Source organism: Paroedura picta, chromosome 1, assembly GCF_049243985.1.
Source record: "Paroedura picta isolate Pp20150507F chromosome 1, Ppicta_v3.0, whole genome shotgun sequence".
Lineage (NCBI taxonomy): Eukaryota > Metazoa > Chordata > Lepidosauria > Squamata > Gekkonidae > Paroedura > Paroedura picta.
The window spans coordinates 118,269,421-118,295,830 of record NC_135369.1 but is presented as its reverse complement, the minus strand read 5'-3'; the positions used below and the strand labels follow the sequence as shown (position 1 = coordinate 118,295,830).

General features: G+C 43.9%; 1 protein-coding gene across 1 annotated transcript in view; it reads left to right on the top strand.

Moving 5' to 3' along the window:
- The window catches only part of SLC35F1 (solute carrier family 35 member F1), a 321,899-nt gene extending 306,050 nt beyond the window's left edge, over positions 1–15,849 (top strand). Inside the window, exon 8 of the mRNA XM_077301087.1 lies at positions 10,419–15,849. Coding sequence (XP_077157202.1) covers positions 10,419–10,643 — 225 coding nt within the window. The 3' untranslated portion in view covers positions 10,644–15,849. The remainder of the gene's footprint in view (positions 1–10,418) is intronic.
- Positions 15,850–26,410: the final 10,561 nt, after the last annotated feature.

The window sequence follows — 26,410 nt, the reverse complement described above, 5'->3', positions numbered from 1 at the left end:
ATCACCCTGCCAACAAAAGTGCGTTTAGTCAAGGCTATGGTATTCCCAGTTGCAATGTATGGCTGCGAAAGTTGGACCATAAGGAAGGCCGAGCGTCAAAGAATTGAGGCTTTTGAACTCTGGTGCTGGAGAAGACTCTTGCGAGTCCCTTGGACTGCAAGGCGAACAAACCGGTCAGTCCTAGAGGAGATCAACCCTGACTGCTCTTTAGAAGGCCAGATCCTGAAGATGAAACTCAAATACTTTGGCCACCTCATGAGAAGGAAGGACTCCCTGGAGAAGAGCCTAATGCTGGGAGTGATCGAGGGCAAAAGAAGAAGGGGACGACAGAGAATGAGGTGGATGGATGGAGTCACTGAAGCAGTAGGTGCAAACTTAAATGGACTCCGGGGAATGGTAGAGGACAGGAAGGCCTGGAGGATCATTGTCCATGGGGTCGCGATGTGTCGGACACGACTTCGCACATAACAACAACAAATGGCACTGTGACTTGCAGACAATTCTAACAGATATTTTTTATTTTATGAGAAATTGTTGACTTGTGGCTTGTACTTTGAATGAACAAGCCAATGGTTTGTCTTTTATTTGGTAAAAAGTTCAGAACTGATTCAGCACAGTGGGTTATGTGCAGCAGAATAATTTTTTTTTAAAAAATGATGATAATTGATCTTGAAAGTATAGCAATAAGAAACTAAGGGCTGCCTATTCTCAGTTTTCTCCACCATAGTAGAGTCATGTGCTCATTCTAGGTGCTCACTGCTGTTTTGCTGCCTTTGAAAAGGCTGCTACAGGTTCCTACATTTTCACTAGAAGGTCCAGCAGACGGTCTCAGCATCCCTTAGGGAATCTGGGGAAATGGAGGAGACAGACTAGCTGCTGCTTCTGGCCAGTAGGATGCTCTTTCTCATGCACAGAATCTCTCTTTTCCTGTTCCTCGGTGCAAAGGAAGATGAGACAACCACTAATGTCTTCTCAGCATGGGGCATTAATGGCCTGTGATTTAATACCAATGACAATTGCAATGGAATTAGACTGCTCCTGTTTAACAAGGCCAGTGGAGATGGATCGCCTTCCATTCTATCCCATGTGATTTCACGTTTTAGCCTTTCATCTACTCATCATTCCTAACTTGAATAAAACCTGCCCATCCTGTTCTACTGGTATCATATTGTTTTCCTTCTTCCTAGAATTGTATCTGAGGTTTCATCTTGTGACTGTCATGTAAGGCAGTGGTCCCCAACCTTTTTCGGGCCAGGGACCGGGGGTGGGGGGGAGAGGGAGGCCCGGGGACTGGGGGGGAGAGGGAGGTGCAGGCACCAGCGTGCCAGTGGGCGCAAACGCGCAGGCACAGAGCTGCCACGCCTGTGTCTTTGTGCCTGCTGTTGCGCCGGCACTTCCCCCCGCAGCACCACGCTCGCTGCGCTGGGACCAGTTGGCCACTGGGGCATAGGCATCCGCGCCTCCCTACCCCCCGCTGCAGCCCGGTACCAAGGGCTCCACGGCCTGGTACAGGTTCGCAGTCTGGGGGTTGGGGAACACTGATGTAAGGAATCATCCAGGCGAGACAGGATCCTGCATTTGAGTAATGGCAGCATCTCACAGTGTGGAATTCTCCTTTTCATTCAAGGAGAATGACGATCTGACTGGAAGAAACATGGGAGGGCGAAGAGAATAGAAGTGTTATAGAAGTGTATATTGACATATGCGCACACGGGTATCCTTACAGCAGTCTGGTGTGGCTGATACAGTGCTGAACAAGGAGATATGGGTTCAGATCCCACAAGCAATAACCACCTGGAGACTCAACCTTGGGCCAGTCACATTTCACATGGAGACTGTGAGGATGATGGGGGTGGGGGAATGGGGGAACAACGCCTGCCACCCTGAGTTCCTAAAAGGAACAGGATAGAAAGTTACTGGCCCTTCAACAGTTGCAGTGTTTCCACATACTACCAAGATATATGTATGTTTCCATTCCTTGTGATTCCATGGAAATCTCATTCCCATACTGCAATACGAACTCCCACTTAGCCTCTTCACAGTGCCCTGCTGGCAGTCTTTCACACTAATTTACAGTTTCCCTCAAAGGGACTTAGTAGCCATTTTTCTCAGTGTTAATGTTAATTTAGGCTTCATATGTTCTCATGCTTTTCATTTGCAAGCCATATGCTGAATTTTAGTTATTATAAGAAAATTGCATTCCCACTAGATTACATAAACCATTTATCTCACATTCTCCATTAGCAAAGCCATGCATACTGAGTGCATTTGGCATCAGGAGGTCTGGTCACACTGTGTTATGTCATTAACCAGCAAGCCAACCACAAGAAATTATATTGCACATTGGAAAGATCACACATTCTGCAAGGCAGTTTTAGAGGTTATTAATTCATAGGGTTGCCTGAAGTCACAAGCGGCTTGACGGCACTTCACACGTTACACAGAATATGCAGAATAAGTAAAAGGCTGAACATGGTTGGGAAAGTAACGTAAATGCATGGAAAAGCTGGACTTTACTTCTCGTGGTGTTATAGCACTTTAAACGTTTCTTGGGGGCTGTGGAGGTAGCACGATTTTTATTTCATTGAACTCCTCATAGTTGTTCTCCCAGTCAGACATCACAATCGGACCCAAGCCTCTTCCAATCAGGACCAAACCTAACTTTATCAAACTACTGAGTGTTATATGGGCACTCTGGTGCAAAGCAGACTCAGAAGCTTACCCCTCCTGCATGGGTACGAAACCACCACACGACAGAGAGCTACATGGAAGAACTTTCAGGATAAAATCAGTGGGCAGGGATGGCCTAGACAGTCCCACCCACCTCCTTCAGCATTGTCCACAGCTCCTTTCAAAGGAGAGTAGGCAAATGCAAGTTAGACTAGTTTTACATAGGCTATGGATAACCTGTGGTTGGGCTGTTTGCAGGCTTGTTCCTGGTAGCCTCTCAGCTGTTACCATCAGCCGGCATGCTAGGAATGCCATGCAGGGCACTAGATTCCACAGCACTAGACTCTAAGAGGCTTGCAGTGATGCCTGCTTCTTCTGTTCCCCTGCTCAGTAGCCTAGAAGAAAAGGAGGACTCGGACATGGGGAGAGGGAGTGTAGCATGTGTATATAGTAGACAAGATTATATTATACAACAGAAGAGTCTATCTCATACTTTAGATTTGGCTTGTAGTCCATTTGCCAAAGACCTTGATCACCACCTCATTACTTGCTTGGATGGCTGGATTATTATCTTCTGCGAGTATCTTTATTTATTGCTCTAGATAAGCTCCTTTGGTTTAACACATACTTTTGTTCCAATCATAAATTTACACAAGGGGTAGGGGCAAGTTGCCATACTCCAGGAGGGGGCTGGAGTTCTCCTGTGATTGTAACTGATCTCCAAGTACAGACATCAGTTTTCCTGAAGAAAAAAAAGCAGCTTCAGGGAGGTCCCTGCTGAATTTTGTTCCCAAGCTCTGCCCCCAATTTTGAGTTGGGAACCCTAGGACAAGCATAGGAGTACTGATGCTTACCACTGTTGTGCTGTATTATATTTTTTCTGATGTAGAACAAGTTCAGTGTATTGTTTACATTCTATGTGAACCTCCCTGAGCCGGGCGAGGGTGGTATACAAATTGAATGAATGAATGAATGAATGAATGAATGAATGAATGAATGAATGAATGAATGAATGAATGAATCATGGGTTCTTCATATTGCTTTCATGTTTTCACAGTGACCATTTTGAAGTAACTGAGTTTCTCTTCTTTACTGTTCAGCTTGGCTATGAAATTGTGCTAAGTGTGCATATCCATTTAATTTTTGCAGATACAGATGCAAACTTAATGCTTTTAATCAATTAAAGACCAAACTTGGTGCTGGGAAAGATTCAATTAGACTTCCAAGTGTCACACTCCATCTTGAAGAAGATAGTTTATCAGCTAGGGGGACTGGATTAATTTTTCCATCTCTGACTCCCTTGTCATCTTTTTGCTTTCCTTGGTAAAATAGAGACAGCAGCTAAGAGTCTGCCAGGATGTCCTTTCGATGACAGAATATTAATCCACAGGTAAACCTCAGAGGAGGGAAGAAGCTGGTAAATAATATGCTTTCTGAGAAGCCATCCGCAGTAGTGCTGGGATAAAAGTACAGGGGAAACAGTATGGAGAGACCTCTATATTATCAAAAGTACAGGCTGTGTTGTTCCAAGACTGGTTTGTGTATAATTAATGGTGCCTTTCATTTCAATTTACTATGCCTCAACCAGTGAATTGTGCGTACTCTCTTTTTTCAATGCCACCACTTCATCATGAATATTAACTGATCAGAGTATTAAAATAAGAGCAAAGATTGTACCAGGTACAATGGGCAGTGAGAATAGTCAGATGACCTTCCTGAACGACATACATTTTCTCCTACTGGATTTTTTTTTAATGTTTCAATTTTTTTTTAAGTTAGATATCATTGATCTTGTGATTTTGCATTCTTTTAGAACCTTGCTGTTTTTCCCCCTGCTTCACCTTTCATGAAGGCATTGCTGGAATTATTCTGATGTCACCTGAAGCCTGAGTTATACTTTCAAGTGTCAGCCGCTATTGGCTTAGCTGCAGTGATGTCTCAAAGGACCTGACTAGCCTTGAGGAAATGGAGGGACCCTCATTTCTGGCAATACACCATGGAATCTCTTTTTCATTATTTCACTTTGAAGTTATTGTTAAATAAGAAAAAAATTAAAATGGGGGGCAGTTTAAGAAAAGCTAGTTACAGTTTCAGAAAACATGAAATAAATCATTCTTAACCTTAACATTCTGTAAGGACAAATTTAGAGTCCGGGGGCACCTTTCTAAAGGTGCCACTGGATTCTAAATTTGTTCTGCTGCTTCAGACCAACACAGCTACCCACTTGAATGTTAACATTCTGTGACATTAGAAACAAAGGCTATCTTTCTGTAAACTTTGCTGCCCTTAAATCTTCTTGATTCACATGACTTTGATCTGCCACTTTAGATGAGAGCCATTTTTCATGTTCTCATAATCCAGTCATGAATACTGGGAGCCGGTTAGGATTTCCAACAGTACATCACACACTGTCTTACAGCTGTGGGGAAGCTCATTATAAGGTTTCTGTCCACAGCTGGTACACAGCCTTTACCATGACATACTAAACCAGCCACAGGATCAAAAGGTAAACCATGGCCTGTTGATTTTCACATGTACATACATGGAATTTCAAACAACACTATATAGATGCAGATTAGCTGAATGTGGAAGAACAGACAATTTTGACTGTTAATAAGATGGGGTTTTAATTAACTGTATTGATCAATTATTTTAATTACATCTGCAGAACAGCAATGCTATTATTAGTATGTCTGATGTCTGCAATGTAGCTGTTTCTCATTGTTGTGCTGCTGTTGTGTGTGTTGTGTGTGTGTTTATGCAAACACACAATATGTCCTTTCCATATGATTGCTAAAAATGAACTCTGTGTGATATCAAATTTTAAGATATATTATTGTCTATATCATGCACCTTACTTTTGAAAATCAATAGACACTTGATGAGAGAGCTGCAGTTTCATTTTTCACTGACAAGGGAGAGAAGCTACAGAGAACAGAAACTGGATTCATGCAGTAGACCCTACATTCATTAATTCAATAATTCAATCATTCATCAATTCATTCACATTAAGAACATAAGAACAGCCCTGCTGGAACTGACCAATTGTTCATCTAGTCCAGCATCCTGTCCCAACAGTGGGCAACCAATTCCCTGTTTGTCCATACCAACAGGGCAATAGAGGCTAAGGTCTGATGTTGCCAACTGGCTCTGGGATTCAGTGGATTAGTGCTACTGAATGTGGAAGTTCTCCTCAGTCACCAATAGCTAGTAGCCATAGATAGACACATCGTCCCTAAATCTAATTTAAAGCTGTTTATTCTTGAGGCCATCACTGCAACATCTGGCAGCGAATTCCACACTTTAATCACTCTCTGTGTAAAGCAGTTTTTCCTTTTGGCCATCCTGAACCTACTGCCCATCAGCTTCATTGGATGCCCTCAAGTTCTAGTCATTTGGGAGAGGAAGAAAAAAATTTCATTGTCTACTTTCCATCTCATGCACAAACCTTTATCATGTCTCCTCTTAGTTCCTTCTTTTCTTAATAATCCCTAACACAGAGTTTGCCTTTTTCACCGCTGCAGCACACTGGATTAACACTTTAATTGAACTATCCACTATAATTCCAAGATGTTTTCCCCTCTCAGACTGTTTCTGCAGTTGTGATTCACTGGCGCATTCTCGCCACATTGAATTACGAATACAGACTCTAGATTTGCACCTGGCATTCTTCATTGGTGGTTTTCTCCATCACCAGTCAGGACTCCATTCACAGCATGTGTTTTGCTCATCAGGTGGGAGAGTGGGTGGTCCCACCTCCGGTCCTCATCCCTATCCTTCTTTGGGTCTGAACATACACAATCACATCCTAACACAATCAAAATAAGGGAAATGCCTCCCCCTTCAACCCTGTCCCCACACTTTAAGGAGGGTCAATGGGATAGGGGGACATACTCAAATGTGGGAACCACAAATATCTGCCTATCCGGGTGAGTGTAGCTAGGCACCGGAATGTGCCTCATGTTTGCTTGTTTGTTTGTTTATTGTTGGCTTGTTCTTGCATCCTCCTAGACACCACCACCAGGGGAAGGGCCAGTGGGCACCTGGGGCTCAGGCAAGAGTGGCAGAGGGCAGCAGAGTTTAGTGGTGTGCCTTTTTCCTCAGCGTGGTTCTTCAGTTGCAACCCATTGCTTCGGCCAGGTGAACAGGGGAGAAAATCCAACATGGCAGTAATAGGGACAGCTCTGATTCACCAGAGGACCATGCCATTGTGGACGCAGTGGACAGAGCCAAAGAGAGCAGGCATGCGGAGGGCTGATGGAAGCCCATTGAGGACTCTGGTAGCGAAAGGGGCACTAGATGAGGTCATCTAGCCCCGTGCCAGCAGAAGGGCAGAGAGGAGGGGCAGGGCAAGCCCTTTGTATTTAGGTGGCTGCTCGTGTGGAAGGCCCCCTCTTCCTGCTGGCTAGCAGCAGCATTATCCACCCACCCTCCTTGTATAGTTTTGGCATGTTGAGTGTATGTGTGACTGGGCATGGTTTGTGCATGAGTGGAGCTGTTTTTGCATGTAGGCTGAATCTCCGCAGCAGACTGCCCAGAGCGGGAGTCTCCTTAAGAGACTGGTCACAAGCCGAGCAAGGCCTGCCCTGACAGGGGCCTCCTGACAGTGTGCAGTGCCAAGCACCAGGGAGTTGGCACTTAGAGACTTGCACCTGCTGGCAACCTAGGAAACTGCTGCTCCCAAGGGGCTCCCAGATGGCCGAAGAGCTGGGCGCTACCTACTGTCTGAGTGTGCACCTCAGCAGCTGGAAAGTCCTCTGGGAGCAGAGGGTTGGCCAGTCCACTGACTGTCTAGAACGGGAGGTTGGACATGCACTGAGGAAGGCCAGCCTCAGCAGAGGCAGCCTGGGGCTTAGTGCCAATGGTGGGGGTAGCTACTTAGAGGCTCACACCCATTGGCACCCAACAGATGCTATCCTCCCTTCCACAAAGACCTATTCCACAGCAGGGTGGTTCAGAGTCCAAGTGTGGTCCTTGGCTGTGGGACGGCCTCTGGGAACAGAGGGCCCAAGCAGTCTGCTGACTGCTAGGAGGCAGCTCCTCCTCCTTTCAGTCCCTGGGTGAGGTTCATCTTCAGGTGTTCAGATCCCTGGGATTTCTCCAAATACAGGAATCTGTAGTATCATCAGGCAGACCATTTTCCAAGCAGCACCTGTGGAACTTCCCTGCTTAGACAAACATAGGAAGGGAGAAGGTCCTTTAGCTATGAGAGACCAAGGCCATGAAGGACTTTGTATGTGATAGCCAGCAACTTACATTGAGGCTGGTAAGTGATGCAGAAAAGGAGTAATTTGTATTCCGTCCACTATAATTCACTTAACTTCATGTTCTGGGAATAGTCTTCTTTGTGTTTCTGAGACCTTGCTCTACACCATTGGCTGCCACTGGTTGTGAAAAGAGAAACAGTGAGCATATGAACCTGCCTTGTACAGAGTCAGACCATTAGTTTTTCCATATCAGTATTGTCTAGTCTGACAGATAGCAGCCCTTCAGGTTCAAGTGAAGGTGTTTCATATCACCTGCTGCCAGCAACTTTTAAATGGTAGATCTCAGTGACTGAACTTTGGAACTTCTCCATGCAACCCCTCAGGAGACTCAGAGGAGCAGAAATTCCAGATACTGGCATAGTGCAATGACATGACATTGCTTTCAATTGTATACTCAGAAGTGACATCGTGGTGTCACGCAGCACCACACAGTATTTGCCAAACCTCTATGGTTTTATGCCGTTCCCGCTCCCTGTTTTGCTCCCACTTCTCTACTGAGCTGCAGTGGAGGCCTGTTGTAGTGTGCAACTTGCCTCCCACAAGCAAAGCAAGTGCTCTATCACTGAACTGCAGCCCCAGCTCTTGTAACTGTAGAGTGCGAGGGATGTCCTAACATACTTTGGAAGATGGGAGTGCTGCATGCAGTTGTTTTCTGAACCAGTGATCTAGTTCTGTAACCTGCACCCAAAACCAGCTGGAATACATTCACTGAAAACATGCATCATTTCTCAGGGTAAGTTTGGAATGAAAATCATAAGCAATTCAGTGGCTGTGGAAGATTGGAATGCAAAACAATAGCTGAGCAGGGCAGACCTTAAGACCAACCTCACTACTGCATTCTTCCCACGTGACTTTTGCAATAACCTCCTGAAATTAAGGAGCTGCAGCTGCAAATGATTTGCCTCTTTGTTTAAGGATGTGCTGCATTTGTATGGGGGAGATAAAGAACAGGATTCTCCAACAGTCATGCTGTATGCACACATTGTAAAACTCAGCAAAAAAAATAAGCAAGAGAGTTGGGCTGAATCTGTTACGGTAACCTTACTTTTGAGCTCCATTAGACTCAAATATAGCAATGCAGAATCGATTATTACAGACAGCTAGCTCTTGATTAAACTCTTATGTCCACAGGCAAGAAAAGATATCTGGCAGGCAACTGGCAACTGATAAAATAAACCACTACAGAATATTCAAAAGTTAATAAATAGGATGGGAAGGCTTAATAGGCGTTTCTGTGCTGCCAATTCCAGCACCATTATCATCATTACTTTAGCATGGGTTTTCGGTACGGTAGTGCTGTCACCATAGGTAGCACATGTGCATCCCCTTGATCTTTGTCCATAAAATTACAGATACCAGTAGGAGACTCATGCATAAAATAGGAACCCAGTGTGTTAACAATAACAAAGAAAACCTCCCCTTCTTTTCAGCTTTCCCTCACCTGGCTTGCCTGTAGATTGTCCAGCTGGTCAGTTCTCCATACATTCGCTCCCAGGGAATACAGTATTAGTTAAAAAAAATCTCTTTTGATTAAAGTTTGTAAGCTAAGAATCTATATCGGCTTAAGCAAAAAAGAGGCTATAGAAGTGTTTGCCACACGTCCCAGTGTACATATGACACAGGCCACTATTTAGGTCTGTGTAGCAATACTATGTGCATATGAACGGTTTTACATGCTACCAGAATACAGTTGTGTGCTCTTAAATTCAGTGTAACCAAAACTGATCAGTGATACAGACTGCAGCTTCAGAGTTTAGATATAGGTAGCATAGTTGAAACCTACCCTGCTTTAGTTTCTGTTCATTTTGGTAGATTAGCACAAGAGAAGTTCTTGGTCACCCCTCCTTGCTTTTCACAAAATTATGATTTACCTTTGTTGTTTGTTAGCTACCTGTGCTTTAAAAGGATGGCACTTCATTAAGCAAAGTTTGAAGGCTTCCAACTAAAGCGGCCCTCCCTCCTACAGAAGCGCTGCTTGAATTGGAGGAAGGGCTCCTTATCCTTGTGGCAGGCTCTTTTGAGGAAGGTTGGATCCATACCAGAGTTTCCAGAAACTGAATTTTTCCATAATTACTTTTCTACTGTGTTGAATTGGATGTGTGCTTTCTGTCACCACTTTCCATTGTAGTATTGCTATTGTTAATTTGTGATTTATATCCCATTTTTAAACTAATGAACTTCAAAGACCTATTCCATTTGAATGGAGTGAACAGATTTTTCTGGATACTCAAGGTACATCCTACAATATATCTTGATCTCTGGTCTGTTTTGCATGAAGGAAATAACTTACACAAATACATACACTTTCATGACATGTCAGCTAGAAAAAGCATGAATTGCATTGTTTTTGTTTTCACCAAAGATGATTAGCAGGATGTGGACAAGGAGTCATAATTATTAGCTACCATTTTCACAGTGTCTTTCATTTTGTGTTGGTTAACCAGCCCTGTTTTTACTAGCCTTATTCTTGTTTCTGTTTAGTTTTCAGGACTTTATCTTCTGTCATTCTTTACCATCCTTGTTGGGCTGGTGCTGTACCTCTCCACATCCACATATGTTGCCCAAGATCCAAGAGTGTACAAGCAGTTCCGAAACCCATCAGGACCTGTTGTAGACTTGCCACCCACTGGGCAGCTGGAACCTTCAGTCACATACACCAGCCTCGGCCAGGAAATGGAAGAAGAACCTCATGTCCGAGTTGCCTAAGCTCAGGCCTTTTCCACCCTTGGTGGAGTTTGTATCTCCATTATCTCTGTTGTTCATAGAGAAAGGTATTTACCGGATGCAGTTACTCAGGTGGGCTGCAAGGTAGCAAATAGGGAAGGCTTGTCAAAATGTGATCTAATTTGTTTCTACGTGTGCACAGCAAAGAACCACAACACTCAGGCCTTTGTTTAGGGCCGTGGTTTTCAAACTCTTCTGGGGGAGTGCTGGAATTCCTAGGAAATTTATCAGGGTATCCTTACAGAGAAAGTTCAAAAGTGGTAGGCAAACTTTCAAAGAATAATTTGCCCACTATGAGGCTTCACTCTGGTTGGTCACACCAGGTACATTTCAGAGGGCAGGCTCCGTTCCGTTGGGGCAAATTTAAGCCTCATGTGGCACGTGTCCTGTGTGAGCTGCAAAATCCTTATCAGCATGCAGGGGCTTCTCAGCAGGCCAGTTGTTGAGGGAACAAAGAGTCTGGGAACCATTGGCTTACGATACTAGCAGTTAATGCCAACAAAGAGGAACACACACACTCACACACCGAAAGCCACTCAAATAGTTTATGGAGAGATGTTCAGAATGCAAAACTTCCATAGCAGTAGGCACCTCTTGTAGGATATTTTCCCAGCAGTTACACAGCATTTCATGAAAATCTGTTTGCATAGGTCCTCATGCACAATGACGTGCTTAACTGTTGTCCAAAAATTGTTTGTTTCCCACAGGAAAGGGCTGGATAGTAACAGCGCCTAGATGCAAGAGCCAGTTTGTTTATTTGGCTGGGCTAGCTACCTGGTCGCTCACCTTCTAAGGAATGGTCTGTTCTGAGAAGCAAGAGGATAGACAACTGCCTGTATTCATCTCTATTCTAGGAATAGGCTGCGGGGTAGGGAATAGCCCTTTAAAAAAAAACCTGCAGTTGTGAAGTGGCCGTACTTTGGCCTTTTTAAATTTTACAGTGGTCTTGCTAGTGACTGTGGTTCTCCATTCTGTAGAGGGGAAATGACATTTCCACTTCAGTGTCTTAATCTTACAGATACAACACAGATTTCTTACACTTTTTGAAAACCGAACTCGTACTAAACAGAAGTGCATTTTCTATCTTTATTTATTGTGGGTCTTGTAATTAAGATGAGATAGAATGAAGTGCTTGTTTTATAAACTTTGTGTACACCAGGCAACCAAGAACAGCTGGCCTGTCCCCATCTAGCTCCAAACTATTATCAGCCTAATTCAAATGGTCCAGGAAATGCTAAGAGCCCAGTATGCCTATAATGTACATAAGTCCCTGTCATTCAGATTTTGAGATGGAAGCACGCTAAGCTATTGATAAGTCTTCTGAGTATTTATTCTTTTGTGAGTTTTTAATCATAATATTTGCCATCTGGAACCCTTTTCGATTGCGAGCTGATAAAGTTGGCCTTCCTGTGACATTCAACCCATCCCATAGGTGCCCTGGAGCAGGGGTAGTCAACCAAATGCTGGCAGGGGCTCATGGTAGTCCATGGACATCTGGAAGACCACAGGTTGACTACCCCTGCCCTGGACCACATAACTTTGAGCAGAACCATGTGAAAAACTTGACCATCACACAACAAGTTTCTCCACTTCTTTTCATGTCACCAGGGGCTGCCAGCAGAGATAGAAAACTCAGTTTTGGCTCAGAATTCACAGGAGGAGGCATCCTAAATGAGAAACCTAGGATGGGGTGGGAAAGATGCCACGGTGAAGCCGGTCTGCTTTGTCACTATGATTGAGAACAGAGTTAGCTGGCATTGGTATCTCTCTCCCCACTGGGGTAGAGCAGATGGGTATACACATGCTGATCAAGGCTGCCAGCTGTCTCTCTTACACACATGCACACACATGGGTAGCAGGCTGCTTTTAACCCTGTTTTCCGGTTGCATTAGATATGGCAGGCTAATCCTTTTCCTGGCCTGAGCTTCCCCCCCCCCAGCCCACCCAAGCCCCTCTGGCCAACCACCTTGAGTCCTGCATCAGAGTGTAGTAATCAGGATATGAAAATACATTGATCAGGCTTCTTGTGACATCAGCCACATTGGCTGCCTCCAACTACTACGCCTCCCGCTGGCCCAATTCCATACTCTCCCTCTCCCCCCCCCCCTTTCGTGGTTGAGTCATCTGGCTGGTTTTATGGTTGGAAGACTTCACAACATTTTTCTAAGGTGAATTTGGGTCCCGTGCTTTATTTGGAACAAGTATAGCTTCACATCCAGCGTAGATTTAGGTATGCTTAAACTAATTCATTTGTACGGGCAGTAGTATCCCTAACTCTGTGGTGGATTGCAGCCAGGTACAGTACACGTATATGTGAAATATAATCCACATCCATTCACAGATATCTGCAATATTGTAGATAAAGTCAGAATAACTTCCTAGCTTATCCCTTCAGGCCAAAGATGCCGCAAATGTAATGGGCATATTGTGAGTGCCGTGTGGGTACAGCAGCTCAGCCAAAAACAAAGAGAGCCAGTGATGTCTCCAGAGAACACTGCTGTTGAAAGGAAGCTGTGCCTCAGTGATAGGGAGGTATTTTAAGAGATTCCCTTTCAATGCAAGAGTCAAATGGCTGCATAGTAAAGACAGAGCTGACTGTGGGAAAACCCTGTTTCACCTACCTCAAAGGAATGGGGACGAAGCAACTGGATACCTTCTTCAATGAGCTCGGGAGTGTCAAAAATGATTACTGGACCCTTCCTTGGCAGTGCATACACAGGGCTTGCAACTTAAGCTGCTTCATTTGATGTATGTGAAAAGTGCATTAGGTGCAATACATAATTCTGAAAACGGCTGGTTTTAATCTGGAATATATTGGTATGTTCTTTTGGAGTAGGGAAGGATTGCTAAAAGCATGACTGCTAAGAGAAGGAAAAGGATGCTCTGATAAGAAAGGAACAGCCTGGATTTCAACCCGATAATCTGTCTTTGTGCTAAGGATTCGGAGGAGTGTGTGCCCCACAGGGTTTGCGTGCACTTAGCATTGTTTCCGGAAAAGCTGTGTGCCACCATCACAATCAAAGAATGGCCTGCATAGGGTAATACGAATTGGCAACTGCCTTTGGTCTGCCAGTAGAACAGTGTTACAGTTCTTTTTCTCCTGTTCTCTTTGTAAACTTTGCATACACAGAAAACTATCAAAATGGGGATCCATGTTAAATCAGTTACAACTTTCTTTGCCTTAGAACCAACATGTATCTCCTTCAGCTGAATCAAAACCAGGAATCGGTCTTAATGAAGGGTGAAATTCACAATTATTCAGCAAGACAGGCCTTCCAATAATTTTTTTTTAAGCTAAACTAGCTTTCAGATGAAGTGTTTAGTCCAGTCTAGGACAGTGGTGTTATACAATCATTTCTGCATGTAGTAGAAATTTCTTTGGATCTCACAAGACAAGAAATTGGAAGGTCTGGAGTAAGCTTCCATTGTTTTTTGATATTGCTAACAAGTAGCCTCAGGATCCTGGTTTGAAGTGGGCCACAATGCAGGGATTAAAGCTTTCATCCACACAGTTTTCCTCACTTGAACTGCCACTCCATCCGAACATGAATGGCTATTTGACCTGATAGAAACCTACAGGCTACCTGTATTTCCCCCCTAGTAGAGCAGAAAGCTCTGAAATAATTTGAGGTCAGGAAATGAGCATAAGGGAAAGAGTTAAATTCTCTTCCCTCTCACAATGGGTATCCCATCTGGACTAGGAATTGCTGGGCCTTGTATATTAAAATGGTGGAGGTCTGTTTATGGCTCTTTCACTATGTCAAGTTTGATTCTTTCCCGAGAGCCTTCACGAGGCTGAAGTTCTGCTTAAATCTATCCTGAACTTACAGCTCAGTTTATTTTAAAACTTTTATTGGACTCCTCTGTTCAAGCGACTATCCTCTCTTTCCAAATACAGACTTGAATTCTGCACACACTGAAATGCATCTAAGAACAGGGCTTGCATGCATGTCTGTTCAGAACTGGGGCCTCGGTTGTTCTCAGGTTTGGGTTAGAAGTGGGCACAGTCATCTCCCAAATCTTTTTTTGCTACCTTTTATGCCAATTAAATACCTTTCTCTTGAGTCTTTTGTCCCACATTTGACCTTAACAACTTCTTTCCTGCTTAAATGTTTATTTTGCATCATTGTTCTTGAAGACTTTATTTTTAGTATTTATTTTGTAAGCCAAATGTTTTTGTAGTTTTTTTAAAAAAACACCTTGTTTTTATGACACTAATTTGTAGATGTTTGTACGTCTGAATAGAAACAAAATGGAAGGAAGGCATCTATCAGTCAGTTCACTGACGAGAGTTTTTACCAAAACAGGGGGTTGCAATCTATAGCTGGCTAGAAAGTTGCCATCTGAAGTCATTTTTCTACAGTATTTCAAATCACTCCATGATATGGGAAAGGAGAACTGGAATGCTCAGAAACATACTGCTCATTGCCTCAAAACCTGCATTTGTGCTCCTATCATAGAACATGTGAAGCGGCCTTATACTGAGCCAGGCCATGGATCCCCTGAGCCCAAGGTCTCAAGCAGAGGTCTTTACCCAGCCCTGATGAGCAGTCTTATCTTTGGAGAGACTGGGGAGTAGGCCTGGGACCTTCAGCATGTGGATCATGTGAACTGCAAATGAGCTACAGGATCTCCCAAACACTGTCCAATACTGAGACGCTTAAACCATGAGGGTGGTCAAATTTTTACTGTCTTCAATTAAAGTTCTAGATTGCCTCACTATGTAAACCTGCAAACAGTAGTGTAAATTTAAAGATACTGCCTTTTTAAAGAAAGGGTTCAGCAGGGAAAGGTTCTTTTCTAGTAGACTGATTTCTTGCCATTCTAGGAACTGCTGTGGGCACCAGTAAAGATCCTATTATCTGGCAGGTAGCCACATCACCAGCTTGGAAAAGGACTGTCAGCAGTGTATGGGTAGGTCCTGGAATAAAGATGTGTCTAGCTTTCCTGTTTGATCCAGTGGCTATGAGCAAGATGTTTCAGCTACTCAGTGAAAACCTAACTGTAAATGACCACTTGTCTTTCTTTGAACTATGGACTATTTAAACACAATCTCCAATCATGACCAGGCCAAGCAACTACCATTTTGCACCACTGTGTCAAATGAACACGTTTCAATGTATAGTTTAGAGATTGCTAACTTGTGCCATTAACATTTTCAACAAGTGTGTAGTAGTTTCTTTTTTTTTTTAAGAAAAACCATATTAGTATTCTTGAGCTAGCTATAAAGACAAATTTTACCCCATGGGTAGGATTTAAATTGTTAAATGCCATAATAATAAAGCACACTAATTTTGACACAAATGGAAGTGAGAACCAAAAACAAACATCCTACAATGTTCACAAAGAAACTGAACAAAGTCTCCTCTGTTTTGATATCTGCATGCTCCGATATGGACTGGCTGTGGCAATGTAATGCCTGTATAATGTTTTCAAATAAAAATAAATCCTTTATGTAAGCCAAGGTGGTTTTTGTTATTTCTGTTCTTAAAGCAGCATCACCAGGATATCCTGAATAAGTCATCAGTCCCCTGCTTTTGAGAAGACAGGAAGAGGAACTAAGTGACTTCCCTACAAAGAGGATCTTCTTCCAAGCCATTCTGCTCCCTGCATCTGCAGACTGAGATGCTGACAATATGCAGTTGGCATACATTTCTTCAGTATAGCTGCAATCCTAAAGTCACTCTCCTGGGATTAAGCTCCAAGTAGTTGTGATTTGGCTTGCTGCTTATGTCTCATATGATGGTCCTGATGGCATCCGTCAGAGTATCTGTAGTCTCCAAGTCAACACTGGATTAACCTATACATATTTATGTGCAATGTTTGTTCATGGCAGCAAGAGGGAGCTCTTTTTTCTGTTTTGCTTTTTGCTAAGGGCCCAGGAGACCTTTGCTCCTTCAGGGAATCTAGGAACAGCACAGTTTCCAAGTTACAAATCTGGGGATCCAGCTCTTGCATTTGAGAGCAAGCTGTGCCAAGATAACATGGAGAGTGAACAAAGCTGTAATATGCATTCTGCCTTGATTAACTGATTTAACTGATTATTGAAAAACTTCCTGACATATTTCTTTGTATCTTGTATCATTTGGTTGTACTAAAAGTAACTCAAAACAATTCTCCATCTCTTCAGTTTAGAACATAAGAGGAGCCCTGCTGGATCAGACCAGTGGTCGATCTATCCCAGCATCCTGTTTTGCACTGTGGCTAGCCAGCTGCTTCCTTTGCCTCTTGTTTTGGTCTCAGGTTCAGCTCTTTGCTGGAAAGAAGCACAGACGAGCTGACACAGGAAGGCAGAGAGACTCAGTATTTCAAAAACAATGCACTGAATGTCTTAACCCACTCTAGTGAGTCAAGGGTTCATTCAGGCTGTCCCAAGGGCATCAGCAGAAGAAGCAGGTTCACAACTCAGGCCTCCTAGCCTTGAGTTAATATTGTCTGTCAGTATCCTCTCAGTCCTTACTCTGTGATGACTCAGTCTTGGGCAGTCATCAACTGTCTTACTAACACAGTGTGGTTCTCTTACAGCACATAGCTACCATTACTTAATTGGCTCAGGTGAGCCAGGTGGGCTGACAGACACCAGGAGCAAGACAAGGGTACCTCCTATGCTCATAGCTCCCCCAAGTCTCCAAAGGCAGTTTCTGAAGGACAGAAAGGCAGACATCCTCAGAGTTCTGACAAGGGGTCCCCAAAGAAACCCCATAGCAGCTTGGCTGGCACCCTAGCCATGCATGACAAGCAAGAGAAGCATGCCCATAATTTTCACAGTCCCCCTTCTCAGGGCTGAAACACACAAGTCCAGACCAGAGCACACCCATCTATTCTGCTCTTCTGCTGCACCAAACACACAATCATGATATAGGGGGAGTTCCAGCAGGTGCATAGGTCAAGGAGGAATCCATAATCACGCTCATCTCCCTCCTCCTGCATCTTGCACAGCAGACTTGGTGTTGTGCGAGGAGTGTGTGGCCAGGTGCCGGCAAGTCTCAAGGGTGGCAATATCCCAGGGTGGCCTTATCAGTGCTCCCTAGCCCCAGAGCATTGCTCACCACCAGATGAAGCATGTGTGAACCTTGAGGTCTACAGCCAGCATGTTGGCCAGGGAGGATGTTGCCATGGGCCCACCCATTCCCTCAGGCTACCGTGCATCATGGAAACAATGTTTTGCACTTGTGGTCTACATCTATCCCCAGAATATGGAGCAGAACCATGAAGTAGCCTCTTGGGGCCTAAACAGTCCAGACAGAGAGGTTATCTGATTGCTACCAGTGGGGAGTGAGAGAGGCAGCTGCACTGCTGGCTGCTCCAGAGGTCTGTCATGAAGTGTACTGTTCTGCCCTGTGCTCTTAGAGTTCACCCTTGACATTTTCCACTGTGGGCAAGACTCATAGGCTTATGATCCTCCACAAGGAGATGGAGTACCAGAGAGCCAAGTGTTGCAGCAGTTAGCAAAAGGCCACATCCTTCACAAGGGAGAATGGTTGCTCGTCCACAACAGTCATTTTGCCTGTGAAGCAAATGACTGTTTCCGTGTAGCCCTTCTGGATGGCACTGTCAGTGTTCCCCAGGACAGGGGTAGTCAACTTGTGGTCCTTCAGAAGTTCATGGACTACAATTCCTATGAGCCCCTGCCAGCAAATGCTGGCAGGGGCTCATGGGAATTGTAGTCCATGAACTTCTGGAGGACCACAGGTTGACTACCCCTGCCCTAGGGAATGACCTTTTGGCCTGCCTTGATATCCCTGAGTCCACGGAGTCTTTCTTGGTCCCCCTCCAGTTCTCCCTGCTGGCATTCTGCCACACAGGTCACTGAGAGGGTACATAAATGTTTCCAAGGTGATCAAGAGAATTTATTGACCCAAAAACTAACCCACAACTTTGTTAGGAGTGTCTCACTTGGCTCTACAACAGCTGGGAAGTGATACCACAATAAGAATACTTTTAAAAAGAACTATTAAGACCGTTTCTATACTGGAGGTCTTGTGCTGGGCTGCAAGCTGGAGTTTGAGTTGGTAGAAGAAAAAAATCTCAAGCTGGCAATGGCGAAGTGATTTAATGTCCAAAACAATTTCAAAACGGATTCCCAGGTATAGTCTGTTTTCGATATCTTCATCAGTGATATTCTCAATATTGTAATAGCTCAATTTTCTCTAATAGTGTTTTTATGATTGTTGGAAATAACCTACTTAGTCTCTTACTTATGTAGTTCAATCCCACATTAGTCGCATAATATCCAAATGTGTAGGGGTCTACTAATATTAACATAACAATATAAGAGACTAAGTAGGTTATTTCCAACAGTCATAAAAACATTGTGAAATTGTTTTGAACATTAAATCACTTCGCCATCGCCAGCTTGAGCCTTTTTTCTTCTACTTTATTACAGCTGATGGGTATTCACCCATTGGAGTTTGAGTTTGGGCCGGCTGCCCTGCCTCTCCCTGCTCCTACATAGAGGAGCATTTGGCCTGGTGCACCTCATCCACCCCAGATTTGTGCTCCCTTATGGGAGCTGAGGCAGTGAAGTTCCCGGTGCAGAAACAGTCTCTGACTGCTAAAATTAGATAGTTGAATCTAGCTGAACACATGAAAATATGACTCTTTTCATAAGCCAACTTTTTTTGGAGGGCCTTTGCCAGGCCTCACATATAATGTCCCTATCATCAGTTAAAAATAAAGTAAAGGCTGTTTTTAATGCCTGACTAAACCAAAATTATACAAAAAGAACTACTGGACATTACCACTTAGCATAATCTGTGATAAAAGTAATCAGCAGAAGGACTTATTCCAGTTAATTCTACTCCATTTACTTCCCAGGGAGAGGTTTAAGTGAAAATTCCTTAGTCAAGGCAGTGAAAACTGAACTTTCTGTTTTAAGCCATGCCGTCAGAGACGTTTTTATGCAAAAGAATGAGAAATGCAACAACCCTGTTCTATACTAATAAAATGCCCACTCACAAATCCAGTGATCCTTCCTTGTGCACAAAAGATTACTCTACATGCAAAATGATGTTGAACCCACAACAGAATCTGCATGTACAAGACAGCTTCCCACAGCACCATTTCCTCTGATGTGTGCAACTACCCACACACATCACAGTGTTTGCATAAGCATATCTCTAGATCATGGCTGTTGCATGCATTAGCTGACCACACAGAGAGAGAATTATTGACATTTTTTGATTGTTTTACATTCTCTGATCTTTGTAATCTTCTTTCAGTCTCATAAATATTTTTTAAAATTAATATTATTCTGTCACTTTTTAACTTGAATTTACCTGCTGCATCTGACAGCCAAAAAAGTGTTCTTCTGCAAAAAATCTATAAATATGCAGTTAGTCAGAATAATGTGTACATGAATAATATTAGAAAGAGATATGCTGGCACCTTTATGGCCACTCCTAGAAAAAACAAAGTTGTTTAATGATTAAATGTTTTAATGGCTTTTTGTTTCCTTCCTCCCTTGTGTTAATCAGCTTTCTCATCATTAGTTGGAAAGCCAACTTCCAAATAAGGCCTCCTCCATCAGAGGTGCAGACAGAGAATGCAAATCGCCAAGCAAAAAATAATGGGCAGTTTCAGAGAAAAAACAGTCGTGAACTGGTAGTGGAAAGTGCAACGAAGACACAGCTGACCTACGGCAACTCCACAGGGTTTTCAATGCAAGAGACACTCAGAAACTGTTTTGCCATTGCCTTCTTCTGCATAACAGCCCTGGATTTCTTAGGTGGTGGCCCAGATCAGTACTAATTTCACACACATTAGATAAAGCATATCCAATGTACTTCAGAAGCAGAATGTGGAACAGCACATTGAAAGTGCATTATCCAACGTGAGTAGAATAAGTGAGGGATGATCCTGAGTTACCCTTGCTCAAGTACTTAAGCACAATTAATCAAAGGTATGGTACCAAGAACCAGCACATTTATTTCTTACAGTTTATTGTATTTATTTACATTTAGACTGCCAACTCAGATACCTCTTAGCATAAAAAGACACTCTAAGGTGGCTGAAGCCAGACAGACATGTCATGTGTCTATGTGACACAATAGCATACTTTGTGTGAAGGCTGGCTTCTCTAGGTCACTCAGTGGAAAACTGGCTCCTCTGGACCAGGGCCCACTTGAGAAACATAAGAGGCCTCAAAGAATTTTGTCTGGCCTTCTGGTCCATAGAATCAATTAAGGTCCTTAGTGCCCTGAATAGTTAACATATTCTATCACTGTATGTAAAGGAGCCAACTGTATATTTAACATTTCTTTTCCGGTATTTTTTGTATGCTGTTCTATTTATGCCATGGCGAAACACGTCTGGTCAGTGGAGGTATTAGTATGAATGTACATGTGGGATTTAATGAGGCTGATGGATATATTGGTTCATGTTGCTTATCAAATCATTTAAAGAAGCGTTGAGTTTTTAATTGTAATAAATATTAATACTCAATTTTACATCATGTTCCACACTATAGAGCCTTGAGCCCATTTTCCTTATTTTGACCCTTAGTTTACTGGGCTTCATCCATCCTATTTCCACATACAGATACTTCCTCACTTGGCCCAGAGGCTTATGCATCATCTGCATATCATTGACACCACATTTCAAACACTGAAGGCAACCAGGAAGTTCAGTAACATCTACAGGGCAATATTTCCCTAGACTCTCTCCCAGCAAAGCTCATCCATCAAGGTCCCAAGGCAGCCTATAAACCAAAACACTTTCAAAGATGAGTGAAAACACGTGTGGATAATCCAATCTCTCATCCATCCCACATGGAAATGTTGTAGTGGCAGACAAATAATCCTGACCCAAGATTTTCCAGGGGGTCCTGCTGCCTCCATGGGCAGCATTTTTGAGGCGGGGACACTCTGGGTTGTAGCAAGAAGGGTGAGGCTGGTAAGTCTTGTTCTTTGAAACAGAAATGCAGAAATCACCAGGAGATCAAAACCATCATTTTCAAGGCAGCTAATCAATAATGTAATAAAAATATTCATTTCTACAGGTTTTAGTTTACTGTAGGGGAAATGTGTGGAAGTTTGTTCCTTTCTCAAATGTGTGTCCCAGTGCTGCAACACAAACGATCATGGCTGGCTTTGTGATGCTCTGAGGCTGTAGTTGTTACATGCTTGGTTAGACTCATTGTGTTGCTATGCCACGAAGAGGTTCATATTGCTTATCATATCATGCATTGCCACAGTATTTTGTCACTCCTTTGTAGACCTTTGTTTGCAGAAATAAGTGAGGTGTTAAAAAATATCTTCCAACAAGGATTCTCGCCCCTTATGTTGAACTCATCCACATAAAGGGTGCTGGCACAGACTGCTTTCCTCTCTCCTCCCCCCTTGCCTCTCCCCCTTACTTTTCAATTCCACAGTGTCCTTCCTGGTCCTTCCCCCCTTCTCTCCCCCTTAGACACACACACACACACACAGATGGAGACACAGAGTCCTTTCCCCCCACTGCCCCTGCCTTCTCCTCCTTACCTATCACTTCCCCCAACCTTGTTCCTGGTCCCCTCCCCCCTCTCAGATGCACATACACACATGCAGAGAGAGGGAGAGAGAGAGAGGAGGGCCGCTGTGTTTGGCAGTCCTTCGGCATTTCAGCTGGGTGACCTGCAACTAGCTGCTGTGGGGCTCCCTTGGGGCTCCTATGACACCACAGCTGGGCTGGCCTGCTCCTCTGCAGTGGCTGTCCTGGCTTCTGCGCATGTCAGCTCTGTGGCTTGGCCAGCTTGCCCTGCTGCAACAACTCTCCTGGCCTCTGTGGGTGCCAGCTCCATGGTTTGGCTAGGCTGCTCTGCCACAGCAGCTGCCCCAGCCTCTGCAGGCAACAGTTTTGTGGCTTGACTGGCCTGGTCTGCTGCTGCAGTGGTCCGGATTTGGTGGGTGCCACGACTGCCGCCACCACCACTGCCCGCCTCCATGGCAGCTGCCACTCAACGTCTTCTGGTGCGCTTGGTGGGCAGGACTTATGGACTACTTCCATTTCACTGAGCACACCAGAAGATGTTCCTGCAGCATGTTTCACCTGATCATGACAGCTGCAACACAGCTTCCTGCACCTTCCCAGAGCAGGGGGGGGGAGCCAGCAAGTAGCTCTCTCCATGAGAAAGATGCTTGCCGGCTCCTTAAACCTTTCCCCACCACCACCACTGCCCTGTCAGGCAGCCGGGAGAATGCTACCTAGTGTCTGTTGCATTCCAGGATGCAACGGGATTCACTGCAATTAATACATGTGCTTTCTCTGCTTCACCAGATATATGGAGCAACATTTGACACAAGATTGTATCTCAAGGGACATAATCATGAGCCAAGTCTACTCTAGTTCAGTCTATGAAACTGCTGTGTCACAAAAGGAAAATAAGTGGCCCACTGATCCAAAGTTCATGGCTAGAAATTCCTATTAGTCTCAGTTCATCTTGCATCTTGTTTGAAGCTGACATGCATTATCTGACCCATGAAGAATCAGACACACTCGTCAGGGATTGCCAGGAGCACTTGGCTGGGTTCAGCAAGTCCCTGAATTCATGCTTCACTTAGCCCTGTCTAACACCAAGTAGTGTCCAGTAATCCACTGAAGAAGAGTATACAGAGATCTAGGACAATCAATAGGCACTACATAGGCAGTAGCTGTTTTTATCCTTCATCATCCATTATTCACAACAGTCAGCAAGCATGGGACAATCTTTGGCAGGGCAGGGCTATGAATGTAAACTAACAGCAATACAAAAATTCTTGTAGCACCTCTCTTTATTACCTTTACAGAGTATTCAAACTCTTAGCAGCATTAATGAATTACAGCTGTGATTTTTATTTTATTTCCCCCATGAATGCCCTATATGGTATTGACCTAGCAGGGAACGAATAATGGACTCTTATTAAAGCATTCTATCCGGCACCACTACTCCTGGTTTGGTAGAACACACTCCACCCACTGGCTCCACCAGCAAGTAGCAGGTAAAACACTGGGTGTACCTAGAAACTCCTCTGCTGTTTCTCTCCTGCTGAAATTGACACCCGTTCAGCCCCTCTCCATCTCTTGAAACTGCTGTAGTTATATGGGTGTTGAACCCTCGCCATTATTTCAGGTGCAGAGCATTGGCGAGAGAATACAATATACTCAAACTCTACACTGTGAAATTCATAAAGTACTTGACCACAGTCACACCTGGTACGCTTGTCTGGCTGCAGCCCATCCCACTTAGCGTACTTCAGTTAATCTAGCTGTGCTGCATGATATGTTCCCTGTCAGTTAGGTAAGTGATGAGCACAGATTTTCCCGTGGAAAATTCAGCTGCTCTTTCTCCTCAAGTAAACACACAAAGGAACAAAAGAGATGGGTTTAGATCTAGATGAAGGACAGGAACCACATAAAATATTTGCAAGGAAGGATCAAGGGAATGTATTGACCCAAATAGGAAATATATTCATTAAGGAAACAGCTGCTTGCCATGCAGTTCACAGCAATCAAGGAGGACTTTCCTCAAGGGACTTAACATTAAAGGACCTGTGTGCATGCACCTCCAAAACAGCTGTGAGAAATTGGTCTGATGAGTACTGTCTGGGTATGTGCGGAGTCTTACAAGATCTGAGTCAGAGGAGGACGTTGAGGGCAAATGGTCTGTTATTTGCTATACAGCTGAATCACAGAATCATAGAATCATAGAGTTGGAAGGAGCCATACAGGCCATCTAGTCCAACCCCCTGCTCAACGCAGGATCAGCCCTAACCATCCTAAAGCATCCAAGAAAAGTGTGTATCCAACCTTTGCTTGAAGACGGCCAGTGAGGGGGAGCTCCCCACCTCCTTAGGCAGCCTATTCCACTGCTGAACTACTCTGACTGTGAAAATTTTTTTCCTGATATCTAGCCTATATCGTTGTGCTTGAAGTTTAAACCCATTACTGCGTGTCCTCTCCTCTGCAGCCAATGGGAACAGCATCCTGCCCTCCTCCAAGTGACAACCTTTCAAATACTTAAAGAGGGCTATCATGTCCCCTCTCAACCTCCTTTTCTCCAGGCTGAACATTCCCAAGTCCCTCAACCTATCTTCATAGGGCTTGAATGATAGAAGCTGGGCAAACTTGGGTTCCTAGGGAATTGGAAACCTTTGTGACATTGCTATATGAAGTCTTCACTCCCAACTCTTTTGATGAACCATTTTTTTACCCTTCATGCTTTTGCTTTTGGTCAGCTCTGAAGTGTTGCACTTGCTACCAATAAGCCTTTGGCTGCTGCTCAAACTCATGCCAAAAATGGAAATGGATAATGAGTATATAGAGTGAGTTATTTCCCTAAGCGTACTCATAGTGACTCTTTTTCCAGTGTTGCTGCAAATGCCTTATAAATAAAATAACGAACCTGAATGGCTGCAGAGCTCAGATGTGCTGAGATGGAGCACGACAAATCCCTTGTGTGGCAGCAGACCAGTTCATGATGGGCTTTGCCAGCCAGGCTCTGTGTGTTGCTACTTGTCATGCTGCCCCATTGCAGAGTGGCCTGAGCTTCCCAGCACACTAGCAATCCAGTCATATGTTCTTTGGAGAATGGCTACTTTTCTAAATAAAATTATTGTAGTGCATGGATGATAGCATGGCTAATCAAACCAATCTTGTTGTGTGTCAGAATGAGTTTTTGTTTGAATTCTGTAATATAGCTTTTGGCACTGAATAGATTTGAGGAGCTAAAATAGGTCATGTACAGACTGAATTATTTTGTATCTGTTTTAGATCCTTCTGAGAATTGCCTGTGTTAATTAAAAAGTAAAAAGAAAAAAGTAAAGGCAACTTATGAACTGGAGTGGCAGCTGGATTGTGTTAGAGATGGATGGATTCCGATCTGTTATATTCCCCTGGCACACACTTAGACAAGTAAGGTTAGGAGAAAAGCTTTCAGAAAACACCGACAACTTACTCTCCAACCCCACGCATGTTTACTAGAAAGTCATTTCCACTCTCTGTGTTATTAATAAAAGTCCAAATAAAGAGTCAACCAAAATGGGATCCTAGGTTAAATAACCCGCTTTCTGTCTATCTTTGTCAGTGGCTGCTCTTCCAATGTAGTTATGTTATAATAGTAGTAATACGTATCACATTGGCTAACACTCATCACAGTCTGGGGACAGAAAGCGGGTTATTTAACCTAGGACCCTCTTTTGGTTGACTCCTTGGACTTTTATTAATAATACAGAGAGGACTACTACACAACATTGCCTTGTGATTTCTTTTTTTCTTCTTCTGAGCTTATATTGAGGAATCCACGGTTCTGTACTAAATAAAACCACATTCAGTTGCCTCCTAAAAAGTGAATGTGAGGGGGCCAGAGAGACTGTATGGGGCTGAGAGCCAGTTTGGTGTAGTGGTTAGGAGTGCAGACTTCTAATCTGGCATGCCAGGTTTGATTCTGCACTCCTCCGCATGCAACCAGCTGGGTGACCTTGGGCTCGCCACGGCACTGATAAAACTGTTCTGACCGAGCATTAATCTCAGGGCTCTCTCAGCCTCACCCACCCCACAGGGTGTCTGTTGTGGGGAGAGGAAAGGGAAGGCGACTGCAAGCTGCTTTGAGCCTCTTTCGGGTAGGGAAAAGCGGCATATAAGAACCAACTCTTCTTCTTCTTCTTCTTCTTCTTCTTCTTCTTCTTCTTCTTCTTCTTCTTCTTCTTCTTCTTCTTCTGCCACTGAAAAGGCCCTCCCTTTTGTACCCACCAAGTGAGCTGCTTTGATTGATGGGACAGTCAGGAGGGCTTCTC